Raw genomic sequence first — 18,885 nt, forward strand, 5'->3', positions numbered from 1 at the left:
CTACCTTGACTCTTCTATCACTCTGACAAGACAAATCAATGCTATCTCATCTTCCTCCGCCTACACATGCAAACTCATCAACGCTAGCAGACCCTACCTCTCGACCAACAACTGCATCACCCTAGCAAGAGCACTGGTACTATCTAAAGTCGATTATTGCAATGCCCTGTACTTGGGTACTAGCCAACAGAACATCAATAAGTTGCAAGTTATCCAGAATAGCGCACTAAGAGCAGCATTGAATATACCCAAACATGAACACATTTCGGACGCCAGACGATCCTGTCAATGGCTCTCCATACACAGAGGATCGAATATAAAACACTCTCCCTTATTCACAAATGCTTAACCCACCAAGGACCTAGATATCTCTCAGATAATTTCACACACCGCAGCCCGCCCAACCAGATCTGCCCAATCACACTGCCTAACCATCCCGAGATTCAAGCTCCAAAAAGCAGGCGGCACAAGCTTCCCTGTGCTTGCCACTAAATTGTGGAACTCTCTCCCTATTAATCTCAGATCCGAACCTTCCTTTCATAGATTCGGACACAATGCCAAAAACTGGATACGAGCCAAAGAAGCCCAGAATTCCAACCTATCATTGTAGTTACTGTAATGAATGCCTGCTTATCCTGCACATTCTCTAATCTTGCAAATGTATGATAACTGTGTATACTATCAGTAAAGTTCTTATTATGTCACGACAACTTTTACTGTCTATCTATGGAACATGTAATCTCTTGGCTACTTCTGTAACCATGCCAAGCGCCTGGATGCCCCAGGGCCAGGCGGCGCTATACAAATAATAAACTAAACTAAACTAAACTAATCTGATACTGCTGCGGAGAAAAGACTGCAGCAAGACTTTGGTTTGCCTTGAGAAATTGGGTGCACTGTGAAAGGGGGCTGTAAGAATGGGCCTGAGGACGGTGTGTATCGTAATTTCCCTTTTGAGGGAGATGGGTGGGTGACAGGGTGGAAGGATTCCTTAGGCCTACCTTGGGAGAAGGCCCCAGAGTGTAGTGGGTCTCAATTTCCATTTTGTATTTGTGTGATATATATGGCAGAAGATTGAAACGGAGGAATAGACAGCTTGTTAAATTCAAACCCAGGTGTGGTCCAGTCTACTGATCCCTGGCCATTATATGACAGCCCACACTTCTTTATTGGCCTTGTGTTTCTTATCTTTTGCTGCAATTGTTGGGATGTTGTAAAGCTGACTCTCAAAGTATGTCTTACTTGGCACCAGCACCCTGGTCCATACCTAGTCTGAATGTGGCTCGGGCATCGGACTCTTCAACACACGTTGGACTCTCAAGTTCTCAAGCTTAATGCCCTTTGCCAGGCTGTTAAGTCCTTCCATGGGTTTGCTCCTCACCCAGAGTTGGGGTCTTTTCAGGCCCTTCAGACACCTTCTGCCCTCTGTCTTGGGATGCTCCTGCCCCTTGTTTTTGCTTCCCCTCCCTCCTTGTTAGGCTTCACTTTCTTTTCTTTTTCAGGCTTTTATTCTGTTTTACATACCTTGAAGTCAATACATACATTTTAAAATTACATCATAATTCATTCGACAAGAAAGGAAAAAAAAGCAAAAAAAGGAGAAAAAAACCCATAAAAGGCATGTTTAAAAAGAATTTCTCACAACCTCGAATTAACAATTACTTTCAATTAAGTGATTAGTTGATCAATATACTTTATTCTTAGCAGCCATGACCTGTGAACAAAACGAGCAGTGGCAAAGACTACAGTCGGATGAAGATTCTGTCTTAGGAACTGAATCGCTGCACAAGTCTCTCTTATCCCTGCCTCCTTTACCAATGGAATCAGGTATTTGTATCTAAGATGCATCGTCTTTACACAAAACACCAAGAAATGTGATAAAGTCTCTTTGCTAATCCACACATGGGGCACAGATCTTTCCTCCTTCCTTTCCAAGATTGCGTGCAAACAGCTACAGGAAGAATACCTATTCACAGACGCAGGTACAAGAATACCTATTCTCAGACGCAGGTACAAGGATTTTTCAAATGCCGGATAAGTCATATCCAAATAATCCTTACGCCTGGACATACCCCATTCAAGATAACCAGGCCCCGTTTTTAACTGCAACGCATCCGCCTTCATTTTGTCACGCGCTCTTAGTCCTGCCTGTGCCTTAATTACCAGCTTCGTGCCACTACACAACTTCTATTAGGCGTCCCATATATTAGTGCCTCCCAGGATGTGGAGGGACTTTTTACATGGCAGAGCCACTTTATTGATTTCCCACCATCCAAGAACATAAGATGGCACAAGGCCATCGGGGCTTCTCCCACCCTGCCTGTTTCCATAATCTTATCCAAAAATGGACTGGCCTAAGACCAGCCTGCACACCCACGGGTATGACATCTAGTTCCAATAAAACCAAAGCAGAGGGAGCACTGTTTCGGAGGAGAGTCCGTTTTTTCAGGAATTTTTGCTCATTGATGGAAAGTTTGGCATTGTTGGCGTGACCCCAAATTGCCGCCCCATACAGTGCCGCTGGAAGTTCCTGCTTTTCATAGATGTCCAAGGCATCACACCCATTACTACCAAGGAAAGCCTTAATTGACCCACAATATTTTTCTAAGGTAGCAGCAGCACGGGCCACTTGGCAACCCAACTTTCAGATTCCTGGACTCTTACTCCAAGATAATAGAATTAAACGTGGTCGACCTGTACTCCATCTACCTGTAACACAAGTTGCCTAGATTTAGAAAAGCTCGGTTTGAAAACAAGTACCTTAGATGTTTCTATATTCAAACACAATTGCAAGTCCTTGTACTTGGATGCAAAGATGTTCACAGCTTTATCCAGACCTTGCGGCATTGTTGCCAGAAGGACTGCATCATCCGCATAGAATAATGCAGGCTATTTGTCCTCTGCCATCTTGGGGCCATCCAGGCACCCCTCTGTCAGTGCATCAATTATTTCTTCACTTTCTAATGTCTCTCCATCTTCACTCTCCTCACCACTCGGCAGTACTCTAACTTCTCGTATCTGCTTTTCCTCTTTCTACCACTCTTGTCTTCCCTTTCATCTCGTAATAGTGCCTCAGTCCCCTCCACTTTTACTTCCCCCTCTTTCGCCTCTCTTCCCACTTCTCCCTCCTTCACCTCTGCTCTCACATCTCCTTTCTGTTCCTCTGTTCTCTCTTTGCCCTTCTTTACCTCCGCTCTAGCTCCTCCCTCCTTCAACGCCACTCTAACTTCTCCCTCCTTCATCTCCGCTCTTATTCCTCTGTCCCCGGTTCACCCCCTTCTTTTCCACACACCTTACTAGCAGGCACTATTCTCTGCCTCTCTCGTTGCATTCCTGGCTCCCTCACTGTCTGATAAGCCCCCCACCCCACCATGCCCCAGCTATTTGGCAGTGGCTTGTCACACTGGCCAGAAAGGATGTATGTTTTTACTTTGCCAGCTTTCACTTCGCCATTTACTTTGCCAGACATTTACTTTGTCTACATTCACTTAGCCAGACATTGGCTTTGTCATTGCACTGGGAGACCCCCTGCGCCCCCTTTATTTTCTACCCCATCATTTTCCCCCATCCCTAACCACATCCATTACCATCTTCACAATGTCTGGCGAAGGGAATGTATGACAAAGTAAGTACATGTGGTGAAATAAAGGGGGATACCACAGGAACGAAGTCCCTTACTCCTTCAATAAATCTCCAAGGCCGAGTAATTTAGCCATTTCCCATGCCTGTCCTATAGAGAGTTTGCAGGATCTCCACCTCCCACTAGGCAATCCGGTATGGCAATTCTGAACCCAGTTAGGGTATTGGCAGAGTCACCCGGGAAGGAGGGTTTGCAAAGTCTGGAACACCAGAAAGACACTGGGGGTCATTCCGAGTTTGGAGGTAGCCATGGTGCTTACCGGGTCATTCCAACCTTGGAGGACCCGGTAAGTCCCCATTCAGAAAACCATTTCCCATTCCCATTTGAGCCCCCATAGGGCTCATTGGGAATGGGGAAGGTGCTGCTCCCTGGTCCCCTAACGGGACCCGCTAAGGACGTCTGGTCTGACCAGACGTTCTGAGCGGGTCCTGTTAGGGAACCTCAGAATAGAGCGGTAAGGGGTTACTGGCACCGGCATCCTTACCGGTGCCGGTAACCCCTTACCGCCCAACTCGGAATGACCCCCACTGTTACAGTGACACAGATGCTGGAAAGTACAGGGTGCGGGCTGAGGGTGGCATTCCCAGCAGCGGAGCAACATACACAGTCAGCCGCGCATCCAGAAACATTTGTTAGGTCAAGTGGCAGTCACTGCAGAGCAGTACCACTCACAGACATGAACTGTCAAACTCCATGGTAACATCCCACCTCCAGACATGTTCAGAATGGGATGCCAATATGGCAGCCAGCCTTGATCAAGACTCAGGCCACACCATTCTTAGAACTTTGGCACGGCTGCTAGAATGAAGACAAGCCTGCGACCAAACACAATTGGACCGTTCAGATTGGAATCTTATCAGGACGCTCACCTGAGCGTGATTTCGCACAACCAGTCCCATGGGCATAACCAACTCCCTATATGATGTTTGACCCATGAGCTTTCTGAGGGTTGAGTGGGTGTCATGGAAGGAGGCAGAGTTCTGGAGAGAGTTGAAGGTGGAAAGCAGAGTAGGTGAAGATAGAGCAGAAGTATGAAGGCAGGAGCAAGGTGACTGATCAAGGTGGCCAGCAAGAAGGTAAAGAGTGAGTTGGAAAGAGAGCGGCGGTGGTGAGAGGGAGCCGCAAGATGATGGTGGTGGCTGGTGGAAAAACTAAGGAAAGAGAGGAAGGAGGAAGATACATAAAGGAGGTAGGAGGCAACATCAATTGGGGGAGTAGTACATTGAAGAGGTGGCTGGAGGAAATACTACAAGGATTGAAGAGGAGGAGGTGGCTAGAGGTAATTCCAGGAGGGGAGAGGAGTCCATTGAGGAGGGGGGTGAATGAGTCATCGGGAGGCAGGAGATGGACAGCATGGGGAGGAAGTTGAGGAAGACACCCAGGAGGGATGAAGATGAAACAACTGGAAGGAAGGAGGCGGTTGAGGAGAAGGTTCATAGCAAGGAGGATATAGTTGAATAGAGGGTGCAATTGCATTACATGGAGAGAGTTAATGAAGGATTTTGGTTCGAGCATATGACAAAGCATCAAGAAGGTATAGGAGGACGTCAAGAGGAGAGGTATTGAAGAGGAGGTTATGGGAAGTGCAGGAGAAGTCCCCTTAGTCATGTTGTGACCATTGGGAAGCATTGAGGAGGCAGACAAGGGAAGGTTGTTGGTTTTAGAGCAAGAATCCGGAGCGAGGGAGTGTGCTGGCATCCTGATCCAACCTGCAAAGAAACATTGCTGTCCAGCCTCCTGGTGGGAACTTTGTGGCTTATCCTAGTATTAGCCAGTCCTGACTTCTGCCATCATTCAGGCGTCACGTGCAAGAGTATCCATACAATAGGGCTGAACAACTTCCAACCCTGGGTGAGCTCACTCTCACTCCCCTCAACGGGTTTCAATTCATTCTCATTAGTAATTTGTATTTCTTCATTAAGTAATCCACCATTTCTGTTGTAATATTTCCAATATTTCAATTGTTTATTTATTCCTAACCAATCAGTGTTTCAAAATTATTGCCAATGCATTTCGGACATCCGTCCATCATCAGGGCTATCAACACTATTTGTTAACAATCAATAATATTTACAACACCATGACCCATTCCCAATGATTCACCCAAACGTGAAATCGTAAAGTAAATGCATGCACATACCCGGTTAAAGTTGTGTTCCATCATGGCGTTCACATCAATACAACAAGTCGAAAAAATATACAAAAAACATCCATTATAGATCATTGTTAAACCTCATTTCACAGTATAATATCATGATATACTTAACGCTTTTCTACCTGTTTGGCTTTTCGTCCCCAGAGTATATATTCACCTCTGTTGCCGGTATCCTTATCTAGCGCGTATCCTCTGAAACAGATATTTATATATATGTATAACTACTTCCTTATCTGTGGTCCCCCTCCTTCAGTATTACCACTTAACCTCCTCTTCCGTTGTGCTTACCTTTACTCTCCTGCTCTTCGTACGCGACAGCTATTCCAAAAGCAGCTCTCGCCACTCGTACTAACATTTATCAACACTACTCATTCCCGCGCATGCGCGCCGCTGCGTGCAATGCCGTAATGTGTTTCACTAATCTCCTCCGCGCATGCGCGAATGTGTCCTTTCAACTCTTCAGAAATATTATACATATATCAGCTCGTATATTTATCTGTTATTTCACTGAGTTCACTGTTAGGCAGCGATAAGCTGCCTTACGTCCCACAGGGAAATTAACCCCTGCGGGATATACTGTGAACTCCAACATTAGACACATTATTACAATTGGCTCCATTATTAAGTAGTGTTAAACTGCCTTAAATTCCACAGGACATAAATTCCAGCATTTTTATCAGTCATGATTTTTCTTTGCATTTAACAAATCTTTCTTATGTAACACACATATTTTTCATCATAGAAAACACATAAAATTCAACTCCTCATTAATGCCCCCTGGTCTCAGGGAGTCAAGCCGGTCGATCCAAAACGATTCTCGTTGATTCAATTTTCTTCCCAAATCCTCATGTGCGTTGTTCTGTCTAATGTCCTCCAAGACTTGAATCCTCATCTGGCTGATGTTGTGCTTCATTGTGTTCCAATGTCTGGCTACTGCCGAATTCGGATTGTTATTCCGAATACACGATCTATGTTCGTTCCATCGCAACTTGCCAGGTCTCTTAGATTGTCCAAGAGCACATAGGGCCTAGCGCCCCAGGTGAGCGGTCTCCCAGGAGTCCAGGACGAGAAGAGGTGGAGCTGAGTTTACAGAGTACTGAGCTAGGGAAGAAAAGAAGACAGTCAAACTCTTAAGACTGTGAGTGGCTGGAAATCACAGTGGTGGGAAGGAACCCCTGGATTGAAACCGAGAGACCTTGTTGTTGAAGCCCCAAAGTAAAGGCAGCACATTGTTGAGTTCCATTGCCTTTAGTTGGCCCACTTGTATAACGTTCTCTAAATAAATGTGTATGTTTCAACCCATAACTTCTCTGTTGATCCTACTCAGCCTCGTAACAGTCCGCCATCTTGCTTTTTCACCACGGGCTTCGGTGGACACTGCTGCTTTGTTAGTGGCAGATTCTCCTTCATTTTGAAAACATGTAACAATTTGGGTTTCTGATCTACCCTGTGGCCTGCACAGAAGGGTGGGTAGGGCTTGCAAGTGACTTCACTAATGACACCTGTGGACTTGTGTCTTTCTCCAAAACAGTTGTCCTCACAAACATTATGCGTTCTGCAGGCACCTGCAGCTGTAGCTGGGCAAACAGCCTGATCGTTGCCCTCCCTTCTTTTGAATGGCTGACCTGTGACATAGCCGCATATGGCATGGGTTGATTGGGGACAGAGTGATGGGGAGTAGAGATGAGGCCAGGGATGGACAGGGAGCCCTGAGGATTCAGCATGTATCCACTCCACGCCTGGATCTCAAAGAACGTTCAGGTCTATGGCCAACACAGGGTCATGTCAGTCCCATGCTCCAGCCTCCAGCTACAAGCTGAGTCGTTATCAATGAGAGAAATACATCAGAAACGTGGGGTTCAACACCATGTGGCCGTTTCTAGTTAACGTGGAATGGCATCAACTTAAGGGAAATAGCAGGGTGGCTTCTCCTGGGAGTCCAATAAAGGGAAATGTCTCTGGAATCAAACACTCTTAGTGTCTGGGGACACTCACAGCAATCCTCGAGAGTTCCCTATCGCTCACTGTCTGGGAGGTTTGAGTGTCCCCTGCACTACCTTCCCTGACCTTCGGTGTACTTGTCGCTCTCCTTTGCTGCCTTGGTGGTGGGAGATCCTCTTCCGAGGAACCCAGGTTGCTGCCTTCTAGACTTTGGTTGCAATAGGTAGGAGGCTGGGAGCCACCAAGCCCAGGCTCCAAAGCTTTGGGCAGGGTGTGGGCTAGATAGGGGGTTCCCAATTCCTGGCTAGTGGACCTGACTCTGGTTGCCAATCCCTTCTCCCTCCTTCCTCCTTGACAGTTCGTAATAATCTTGTTCGTTTGGAAACCTTCTCTGTCCACTCTGTCCTCCTCCCACAACGCTGTCCTTCACTCTCTACTCTTGTCCCACTTGTCCCTCAACCCCTCTGATCCTCCAGGGGTGTGACGTACCTGGGGTCCTTTCCTTCGCTGGCTAAGCTTTCTTTGGCAGCCCCTTCTCTCCTCCTTTCCTCCCTTTCATGATCTTCCATCCACCTCTAGATATCTTTTCACCTCTGCCCCATTGGGGCTTGCCTCCAACTCCTTCCCCACTATCTCAACCTCTCCCTCTTTAGCTGTTAGTCCTTTCACACCCACCACCACTTCCTCAGGCCTCACTGTGGCTTCTTCTCCCAAATCCCCCCATCTTCGACTGTACCTTCTTCTATGCCACCCCCTCTTTCTGAGTTACCACCACATCCTCCTGTTCTCCACGCTTCCCTCCTTCCCTTTGCTTTCTCCAACCGCCTCTACTTTACTCCTAATTTACCTCCTGTGCTCGCCAACCGTTTCCAGACCAGCCTCTTCCCTTCCTCTACAGCTCCTTCTGCCTCCAAGTTCTTCCTGCACTGCACCTCCACTCTCTAAAGACTCCAACACTCCACTGTCTTCAACTTTTGGTTTATTGGGGCCTGGCCTCACCGCTGGGACTTACCCTTGGTCGATAGTATGCTTTACTTTACTTTATTACATTTATAGGATCTAAGTGATTATTGCGACGGACGAAAATGCTGACTTTTTTTTAAAACCCCTTTACACCACATTTATGTGCGGGGGGAGACCCTCTGCAACCCCCCCATATTAATATTATATTGTATACCCCCCACATATGTATGTGGTGTAAGGGCGGGTCCCAAAAAAAAAGTCGGCATCTTCGGCCGTCGTAATTGTCAGGGCGACATTTTGGTACGATTCCCATTTATATAGCGCTGCCACTGACCCGGAGGCTTAAGGTGTGAGACATTTTCTATTTGGCCTCCGGATTGATTACTTAACTTCCTGGAATAGACTACCTGCAACCTGGGAGAATCTGTCCCAGCTTCCTGTCGACTGAACTTTCTTAGAGACAATCTGAGCTGGCTCTACGGCGCTTAAGAGTGCTGTGACTCTCCCCACCCGCAAAACCCTGGCGATAATTGAGGGAGTCGCTCTTCGGAATGCATTGCGAAAGCGTGTTCTCGCTTTCAAATACCATTTACTCTGCCAAAGCGCTACATGAATCATTCTTGAGTCTGATTAAACATACTTGATCGTTTCATGCTAGCCGGCTGATTTTGGGGAGTTTCTATATGCAGAAGGGTGGTATAGCTGGCTAGATATTGCCATGGGTTGGCCTTTCCACACGGACAGGTTGTGGAGCCCGGACCAGGGGATCCTCCCAATACCGCCACGCTCCTCGCATTAGTTAGCGGGCAGAGTTGTGCGGCAGCCATCGTCACCCCACCCTTCACCCTAAGTGCTATACAGTGGACCTCCTCACAACACTCTGGGGCTGAAGTAGTATGGAGGTTGTTGTTCATGGTCAATTCTTTTTAAGTTCCTTTTTATAATAATACCTTTATCTTCATGATTGTTCATGTGATCTTATGAAAATAAATTGATTGTATACGGTCATCTGTGGATGTTATTGGAAATAGGATTCATTCATTTTTTAATAAGACTCAAGGATCGGATTAGATATATTTTAAGGATGGTTTTAAAGACTCGGGAGGATATCTCGGGGGCAATGTGCTCGCCTTGGGAGCAAAAAGACATGGAACACCACAGGTTCGATCCCGGGGTCTGCGCTTAGAAACCTCTGGGTATTAAACTGTTATAAATAACCTATCATATCATGTATCAAGTATACTACTTTGTTGAGAAGTGTATGTAGATTTGGCCACCCCAATATTTTACTTAGTTGCTCCGCTGGACATGAGCTATTCACTAAAGCGAAAAGTGGCCAAATGCTCTGTCTGTTACGTATTAACCTGTATGTTTAAGCAGTGTAAATGTCGGCTAGATTTTGGATAGAGGGCTCTGGAAAGACTTTGGAGCTCAATTGAGCTGTAACGTGATTGCAAGGCGTAAAATCCTTGAGTAAGGCTTTAACGCCTTGCAGTCACGCCACGGCTCATTTTTAATTGTTTGTATGGTGGAGAGGAGGGGCAGAAAGCAACTTGCATTTCCGCTGCTCTCTGCTTCTCCGCCATACAAGTGCTCCTGCATCTGCTTCAGAATGGATTTTCATGCCAGCGCAAATGCTGGAGTTCCCTATGTGGTCTGCCTGCATGAAACCTCCCCGACATCAATTGGGAACACTGCTTACCATGCATTTGAAATGAAGCCCTCCCTGACATGTGAGCATGGCAGGGAGCTTGTAAAATTGAAATGAAACCCTCCCCCCAAATGCTTGATTTTTTCGAACACGCTCACGTTGGAAAAATACGTAATTTGGTGACGGCGAGAATTTTCATCCTTTGCACTGCGGGGTGCAAATGTAAAGGGCAAAAGGCGGGGTACAAGCGTGATTGCCACCTTTTGCCCTTCACATTTGCACTCTGCACTGCAAATTGAGTAAACTCTACCTGGTATGCCTGCATGCCAGGCAGCGTTTACTTTTATTTGTGAGCACCGCTTGGCATGCCCTCAAGGCAGCCAGTGCAGACAAATTAAATTAAACCCTCCCTGACATGCTTGCACGTCGTTGAGTGTTTCATTTCTATTGTACACACTCCCTGTCATGAGCGTATACAATGGATCCCTATGGGGGTCTGCTTGCTTTGTGCTGGTGCATAAAGCAAGCGGATAGGAAACTCCAACATTTGCACCAGCATGAAAATCCATGCCGGCGCAGATGCTGGAGCATTTGTATGGCAGAGAGTTAGGGAGCGGCAGAAACGCAAGTTGCGTTCCGCCCCTCTTCCCCACAATACAAACAGTGCTTAATTTTTTTTGGGGGGGGGGGGTTGCCAGGGCCCCGCCCCAGCACTTACTTCTAAGCCCTGGCACTTATTTTCTCAGACGGTCGGATTATGATGTAGTGTTTTGACAGCTTGATTATTTTAACTCTCATTTAGTAGTTGTCAAACACCTAGCAACACCAGTGAGCACTGGCCACAGCCTCTTCATCCTGGGCTTGCTCATTGAGAACATGTTGACCAAAGTGGGCAGGACAGTGCTAGTTAGCGATCTGCATGGCTAGCAATTAGCTGGAAGGTGACAATACTGGTGCTTTTACTGGCCATGCCCGCGCACTGCTCCAGTCATCCTGCATAGAAGCGCTACAGTAATAACCAGCAACACTGCCAGTGTAGTTTGAGAACAGGAGGACAGTCACCACCAGCCTGATTCACCAACACAAGGGCAAGGCCAGAGAAAAGGCCATTGCCTAAGAGGAGTGGATGACCTGAGGGCCAACCTATACGCAAAGATGTGGCAGTATTTGACATTCAAGGTCAACAGTTCAGTAATGCTTTTTTCCTGCCTTTGCCAGTCAATTTGTCATAGGAGGAGAGCACATTTGCTCCTTTTTTCTGTGGATAGATGGCCAGCATTTTAAAGAAGCACTTAAACATGTGTCTTAAACGAGTATGTTATGCTATTTTTCGTTAATTTGTATTTATAAATTGCACTTATGCAATAGTTAGCGCATTCTTCACCCACAATAGCTAGTGGAAGTTGCTGCTTTAACCCTCCATAAACCAACATTGGTATCAGGTAATATTATCCCCACCAATAATATCGCCATATATATGGTTGTGGGGTAAGGCCATAGGTGATATTATTAGCGGGGATAAGTTATGGGGTTATTGGGACTGGGGGATGAGGGGATGTCCCCCCTCCATTAAAAAATAATGATTGGGGCTGCAGGGGTCCCCCCCACAGGATCCATGGCTTAATATCGCCGGAAAAATTATGGCAACATTTTTTTAAGGCAATATTTTTGCGGGGATATTAACATGGAACCCCGACATTGTGGGGAGCAGTCATGGGTGGTGCCAGCAGTAGCCTGGTAGTTGCCCACCTCCAACACCCCAGTGCTAGAAAATATTTAGGCCCTGGCACTTATTGTTTTGCAAAATAATTGAAAAGGAGCCGTGGAGTAATAGCAAGGCGTTAAAGCCTTGCACGCACATCACTTCTTCGTGTTAAAAATCCATGTTCCCATAACACTCACTCATTATCAGTGTGTCACCTTCTTCCCCAGGATGGAGCGAGATGCCCAGTTCACGCAGCGTAAAGCGGAGAGAGCGACACTGAGGGGTCACTTCCGGGAAAAGTACCGACTTCCAAAGGTAAGCCTCTGAGCTCCACAGCAGCCAATGTCAAGGTCTTTCACTGGCCAATAAGGAGTTTCCACGCCTGCAGCTAGTGTCCAATCATGAAACGATGCACAGCCGGCCATTTAACCCCCTGTAAGTCACCACCTGCTTACGAACTGTTCAGAGCTAAACCATTCTGCACAGGATTGTGTATAATAGAAGGACACATCTACAGGTGGTCATGGTGTACGCACAGCAGCCGAAGAACAAGTTATCTGTCACTGCGCTCATGTGGAAGATTTACATGTTATAGACCAGTAGACTGGTCATTATCACAGAATAGCTGCAGTGATGTCCATTCACCAAAATTCAGAGGGTAGTGAAAGTGATATCATGCCCTCTATGATTGCCACGAGGACCTCAATAGAAAGGATGACCCATGACCTTTGACTCTGTTGACATCACAGATTGTGATGATGTTCTGACCTATGGTCCTTAAATGCTGCACAAGAAGTGACCACACTTGAAGGATAATGCATGTACATTGTGGTAACAGCCCAAAGCCCAACTTAATAGACCCGAGCGAAGCAAGGGTTATTAGTGCAGATCACGGGTCATTAAGACCCAGTATGGCCCACCGAACAGGGCAATATTACTATTGCTGCCCCAGGAAGCCAAACAAGGTTTTTAAAGGCTGGTTTTTAGGGGAGAAAAACTAGCCTTTCAGCAAGTGAACAAGCTGTGATTGCTTGTATAAAAAGCTACAAATAAAGGTTCACCATAGAAATGGCTGTCAAGGCTGTGTGTAGAGCCCGTCTTCCATTTTCATAGCTGAGGGGGTGGAGAGGGGAATGACCATTGGGAAAGTGATGCGCATGGATGCGGGTGCAGAGGTGGGGTTTAGGAGGTGTGGCTGCATCATGCAAGTGGTGTGGTGGTCAGGATGCCAGTGGAAGGGACTGGAGATATACCAGAAGGGGCCTGGGGAGATGGTGGATGCCCTCCGGCATAGGTCAGTTAATACCAGGGTCTGCAACCTGGGCTATCCAGATGTTTTGGCCTACAGCTCCCATGACCACTCATCATTGACTATGCCGTTTAGGGAACATCTGGTGAGCCAAAGGTTGCAGATACATGAGTTAATACAGTCAGCCATCCTAGTATCCTTATTGGCAGGTGCCAATCTCCCTAATGCCAATGAATGGCAAACACGACTTTAAGTTTAAGATTAATAAACTGTCAAAATAGATACTGAAGTGTATAAAAGGCTTCCTTAGATACCAACGACATAATAGCTAGCAAGTTGCTCTTAAATGCCAAGTGCGGCCAAGATAGGCCAGGGTCAGACTCAGCCGCAGTCACAGAAGACCAAAGGCAACATTACCCTATGCCAGGTATTGCTTGGCATATTTGGCCCCCATTTTTCAGAATAGGTTGAACTATGCAGGTGCCGCCTCACATGTCAAGCTACAGTGGTTGGTATATGCCCACCCTGCCACAATGAGCCCTTTAAAAGTCTCCTCTGCCCACGCCCATTCATCATATGCCAATAACTACCTTATATGTGAAGAACAACCATATAAGATAAGGGTCTGACTCCAGTACCCACTACAGCCACTATATTCCACACAGCCTTAATAATGAGGAATGGCCTCATATGTCCAGGTGCAGGTGCAGACTCCTATGCCCTTGGGCAACCACCATATACTTGGAAAACCCTTTGTATGCCTGGAAGTATCTGATATCGGTTGCCAGTCATTTGGTCGAAAACAATTGGTCGACTGGACAACTGGTCGAATCAATTTGGTCGAAAACCAAATGGTCGAATTTTTTTTTATTTATTATTTTTACCGCTTTTTTGTTTTTTTTTGGGGGGTCCCCCCCAGGGGGTCCCCGCCCCCCAACCCCCTTTTTTTCTTTTTTTTTTTTTTTTTTTTTTCTACACGAAAACCCACAAAACATATATAAATAAAAAAAAAAATTCGACCATTTGGTTTTCGACCAAATGACGTCGACCAAATTGCAGTCGACCAGTTTGTAGTCGACCAAATGACTGGACAGCATACTCGGGCATAACCTCCTTTGGCCATGGACAGCCTGCTATTCCCAGTGTAGACTCATTAGCCGAGACGTAGCCTAATATACCCATATGTAGCCTTATATGTCTAGCTATGGCCCCGTATTGCCACCTGTAACATTGCATGATCAACTTTGCTCTGATATGCCCAGATGCAGCCTCCTATGCCCGGCAACACATAACATTTGCTAGAAACAGCCTCATATACTATAATGAGATCCATATGCCAAGGAACAGGCCCATGAGCCACTCATATATCACGTTAAAGTCTCATATGTCCAACGGTAGCTTCCTTTACGCAACAAAGTCTAATTTCACATGTTACAACCTCATGTGCCCAGGTTCAAACTCCTGTTATTTGATATGGTGACAATCCATATCATATGCCTGCATACTACACTTTATGCCAGGAATAGGTGGAACCTCCCATCTGTTTGGTTACTGGCTTAGTTCTGGGCCCATACTGGTGACAATCAACTGCTATATTAACAGGTAACTGCTTGCCATTGCCTGAAAAGAAGGGTGCAGCCAAGTCCACTGCCAGTGCCTGGGGGTGGTGGATTGGTTGATCACGGGACTGGATGCCAATACCCACACTGTGATGTTGGACCCAGGGATGGTACATCGAGGGGTTCCTCCAGACCAGCCCACTTCTCACCAGGGCTACGCCAGGGGATTGTCACCCGGGACACACATGTACACACATCCCTTGCCTTTCCCTTTTAGGAGTATGTTTGTCTATGCAGAGGAAAAAAGCTCTATAATTGGCCAATACTTCCACCTCAGTTGAGGCACATTGGCTGGGAAAGGTGGTTGTGCCTTTACCTGAACCTCGGGAATGTGCGCGCAAGGCAGCAACTACTACGAAAGCCTTGCATGTCAGCGGTACAGTCACTGTTAGGGGAACCCAGGTGCTGGATGAGGGTAAAGAAGGCTTGGCCTGTGGGGCTGTGCATCGCGACATCTCCCAAGCATTCGCAAGTGAAATGACTAGCTCAACCCCACCACACAAATCCAAAGGTTGAACTAATTGCCATACACAGATGCCAACACTCACACCAAGGGTGGACCAAGAGGAGGGGCAAGTGCCAAATAAAATCAGCATGGGTCTGGAGTGCAGGGTAGGTGAATGGAGTCGTAGATTGAGAGGAAGTGGCGGCTGGTGGCAAAGTGAAGCGAATGCAAAGATGTTGAAGGAGGAGATTCGGAGCAGAACAGAAGAAGCTCTGGTGGATCAGAAGGGGTTGTTAGAAGGAGAAGAGTAGGGGAGGCTGTGGCGCACAAGAAGGAGACTGAAGGAAGTAGGGTGGAGACAGGATAGAAGAGGTTGGAGAAGAGGGTGGCGTAAGGGTGGCACAAAACATCTGGAGGAGGAAGTTGGAAAAAGAGACTTGAGCAAGAGGTGAGAGTGAAAGTAAACATCAGGCGGCAGTTGGAGGACAGACTGGAGGCCAGAGAGGAGTTTGTGTTGGAGAAGGAGAAGGTTGGATGAGATCTAAGAAGAAGAAAGGGGGTTGGAAAGTGGCACAGAAGTGGAGGAAAGAGACAGTGGAGAGAGGAAGGAGAGTGAAAGGCAAATCATCATGTCAGGAGTGCATCCAGTGATTTTCCCTGACAGAAAATAGAGAATGAGTTTTTAACGAATAGAAAATACCGAAAGAAATACCTAATTATTTGTAAAAATGTATGTGGGGGTGGGGTAAGGGGCTAACTCTGGTGGAGAAGGGGTTGGGGTGGAGTTTTAAACATGGGAAAACAGGGAGCTTGGGGGGGACTCCCTCTCCCCCCAAAATTATTTTTTTAGTATTTTGGGTTTGTTAAAAAATCATTCTCTTATTTTTCGTTCGTTGAAAGCACATAGATCCTGTCAGGAGAACCTCTGAAGGGGGAGTGGCGGAAGACCAGGAACAGGCTCGCCCCGCCCCTCCAAAAGTCACCCTGAGAAGGTGGAGGTACAAGCACTTGGTGGAGAGTCGGTCAGGTGGATTAGGAGAGACAGGCTGGAGAGGATCAGAGTGCATGAAAGTATCCCCCAGGCACGAGAATGTGGGGATTTTTTTCATGAAGACAATAGACACAGGGAACAGGGGAACAGAGTCGTAATCAGAAGGCAGTGAGCTGGCGAGGGACCCGGAATAAAGCATGTAGACACACTCATTCTTCCAGACTATTGGTCGAGGTACTGGTGTTTTATGCACTACTGCCACACCACAACTTCGTTCCTTACCTAGGCAAAGAATGTGGGCTTATCTGGGGTGCCGAGACCTCAGCAATGAGGCTGAGAAGCAGAAGACCAAAGACAGTGAACCAAGCAGACTTAACAGAAGTGCATGGGCCACTTAAAATCCTCAGCTCTCCGAGTGATTGTGAACTCATAGTCCACCCTGGGAGAAGGAGATCCCTGGCTGTGATTTGAGAAGACATGAGCTACTACATGTACAGTGAAGTCATCCTGCTGTTTTCTCTGAAGTTTTACATTGCCTTTTTCTTCATTGGGCCCACATTTGTAAATATCTCAAATAATCACCTGTTGAGCTATACATCCTTGTGACTCCCTGTTGTTGATTCTACTCAGCTTCCAGACAAAGGTCAGATTGGCTGTTTGCTCTAGACAACCATGTGCTCCTACTAGGGAACAATGACTCATCAATGTCCAGGTTCTTATTAGAGGAACTGCGGTTAGGGCCTACAAAAAAATGATGGGGGGTCTCCTAACAGAACCTTCGAAATACTGTGAGGGGGCAGCCCCGAGGGTGACATGCAAATAGTAAAGGGGGTTTAAGCACAACTCCCCAGGGAGTGCAGAGCTCCGTTCCTTTGCTTCAGACCTACTGACAGAAATAGCTGCAGGGTTCCAGCTTCAGGATAAGAACACCCTGCCCACTCCCTTTCTTCTTTGGGTGTCCCTCCATGCAGGGGGGGGGGGGGGGGGAGAGAGAGAGAGAGAGAGAGAGAGAGAGAGAGAGAGAGAGAGAGAGAGAGAGAGAGAGAGAGAGAGAGAGAGAGAGAGAGAGAGAGAGAGAGAGAGAGAGAGAGAGAGAGAGAGAGAGAGAGAGAGAGAGAGAGAGAGAGAGAGAGAGAGAGAGAGAGAGAGAGAGAGAGAGAGAGAGAGAGAGAGAGAGAGAGAGAGAGAGAGAGAGAGAGAGAGAGAGAGAGAGAGAGAGAGAGAGAGAGAGAGAGAGAGAGAGAGAGAGAGAGAGAGAGAGAGAGAGAGAGAGAGAGAGAGAGATATTATGATGTCACATTAGAGTATGTGAGAGCATCTGGGGACCAGGGAATGCTGCCTGCTATGCAAAGGCAATAGTAACGTGATGTTCCAGTGCATGCTCTTCTTGACAATACTATAAAAACCTTGATTGAAAACCAATGGTTCAATTGAATGTACCCTGTCCGCTCAGAGTTCTTTTTATTCTTGTTACTTCACAACTACATAAGATATGTCTTATATGTATATCATTTCCATAAGTGTTCCTGCTTTCCTTGAACATTTAAGGAACTAGTCATTCTTACTGTTTCAAGAGTAATAATAGTTTGTTTGCTTGTTTATTTATTTGGTAATGCGCTCCAAGCCCGTGGGCATCTGGGCGCAACAATACAAGAAGACTCGAGACTTGGTTACAATGCCTGACACAGGCTATTACAGAAAAAAACAGTGGTCGCTTATAATGGGTGGTACAAGGTGATACAATACATATAGAATAACAAGGGTTAAGCGCATAAGAATAACATCTTAACAGGTTATAATGTTTCCGCTAGGATGAGGATCGTTGTAAGTCGTTGTTGTGCAGCCATTTGAGAGCGTAGGATCTGAATCTAGTGTAAGGTAAAGGGCGTCTAAGGTCAGATGGGAGTGTGTTCCATGATTGTGCAGCTCTAACTGGGAAGCTCGCTCTGCCCGCCGTGGTAAGTTTGAATCTAGGGACTTCCAGTAGGAAGGTGTTGGTAGATCTCGTCAGTCGGTTAGAGGGTCTCCAATTGATTCTTTCCGCTAGGTAGGGGGGTGCTTGATTGTTGAGGCATTTAGAAGTGAGGGAAATAGTTTTAAGGAGGATTCTGTCCTTTATCTTTAGCCAGTGGGCTTCTGTACGGTGTTTGGAGATATGCTCTCTGCGTGGGATGTTCAGAGCTGCTCTAAGAGCGTTATTTTGTAATCTCTGGAGTTTGTCAGTGACCGACTTATTTGCACCTGAGTATAAGGCGTTGCAATAGTCCAGTCTGGACATGACAAGGGCATTGGCCAGGGTGAGGCAGCTGGCACTGGACAGGAAGGGTCTGGCAGCACGGATGAGTTTACACGTGTAAGTGGTTGAGGAGGCGAGGGAGTTCACTTGCTTTTTAAGGGTGAGAGCTGAGTCGAGGTAAAAACCTAAAGTTTTGACCTTGCGCATAACCTTAATAGTATTGTTATCGATGTTAAATGAGGCATAGTCCGGGGTGAGTTTGGATAGGTTGTGGTCTGAACCGAGGAGCA

At 46.7% G+C, this 18,885-nt stretch overlaps 1 protein-coding gene across 1 annotated transcript in view; it reads left to right on the forward strand.

Annotated features, from left to right (window-relative positions):
* CPLX3 (complexin 3) overlaps positions 1-18,885 on the forward strand; it is a 212,171-nt gene that overhangs the window by 142,976 nt on the left and 50,310 nt on the right. The window contains exon 2 of the mRNA XM_069624508.1: positions 12,283-12,370. Coding sequence (XP_069480609.1) covers positions 12,283-12,370 — 88 coding nt within the window. The remainder of the gene's footprint in view (positions 1-12,282; positions 12,371-18,885) is intronic.

Source organism: Ambystoma mexicanum, chromosome 11 (genome assembly GCF_040938575.1).
Source record: "Ambystoma mexicanum isolate Mex_15411 chromosome 11, UKY_AmexF1_1, whole genome shotgun sequence".
Classification (NCBI taxonomy): Eukaryota; Metazoa; Chordata; class Amphibia; order Caudata; family Ambystomatidae; genus Ambystoma; species Ambystoma mexicanum.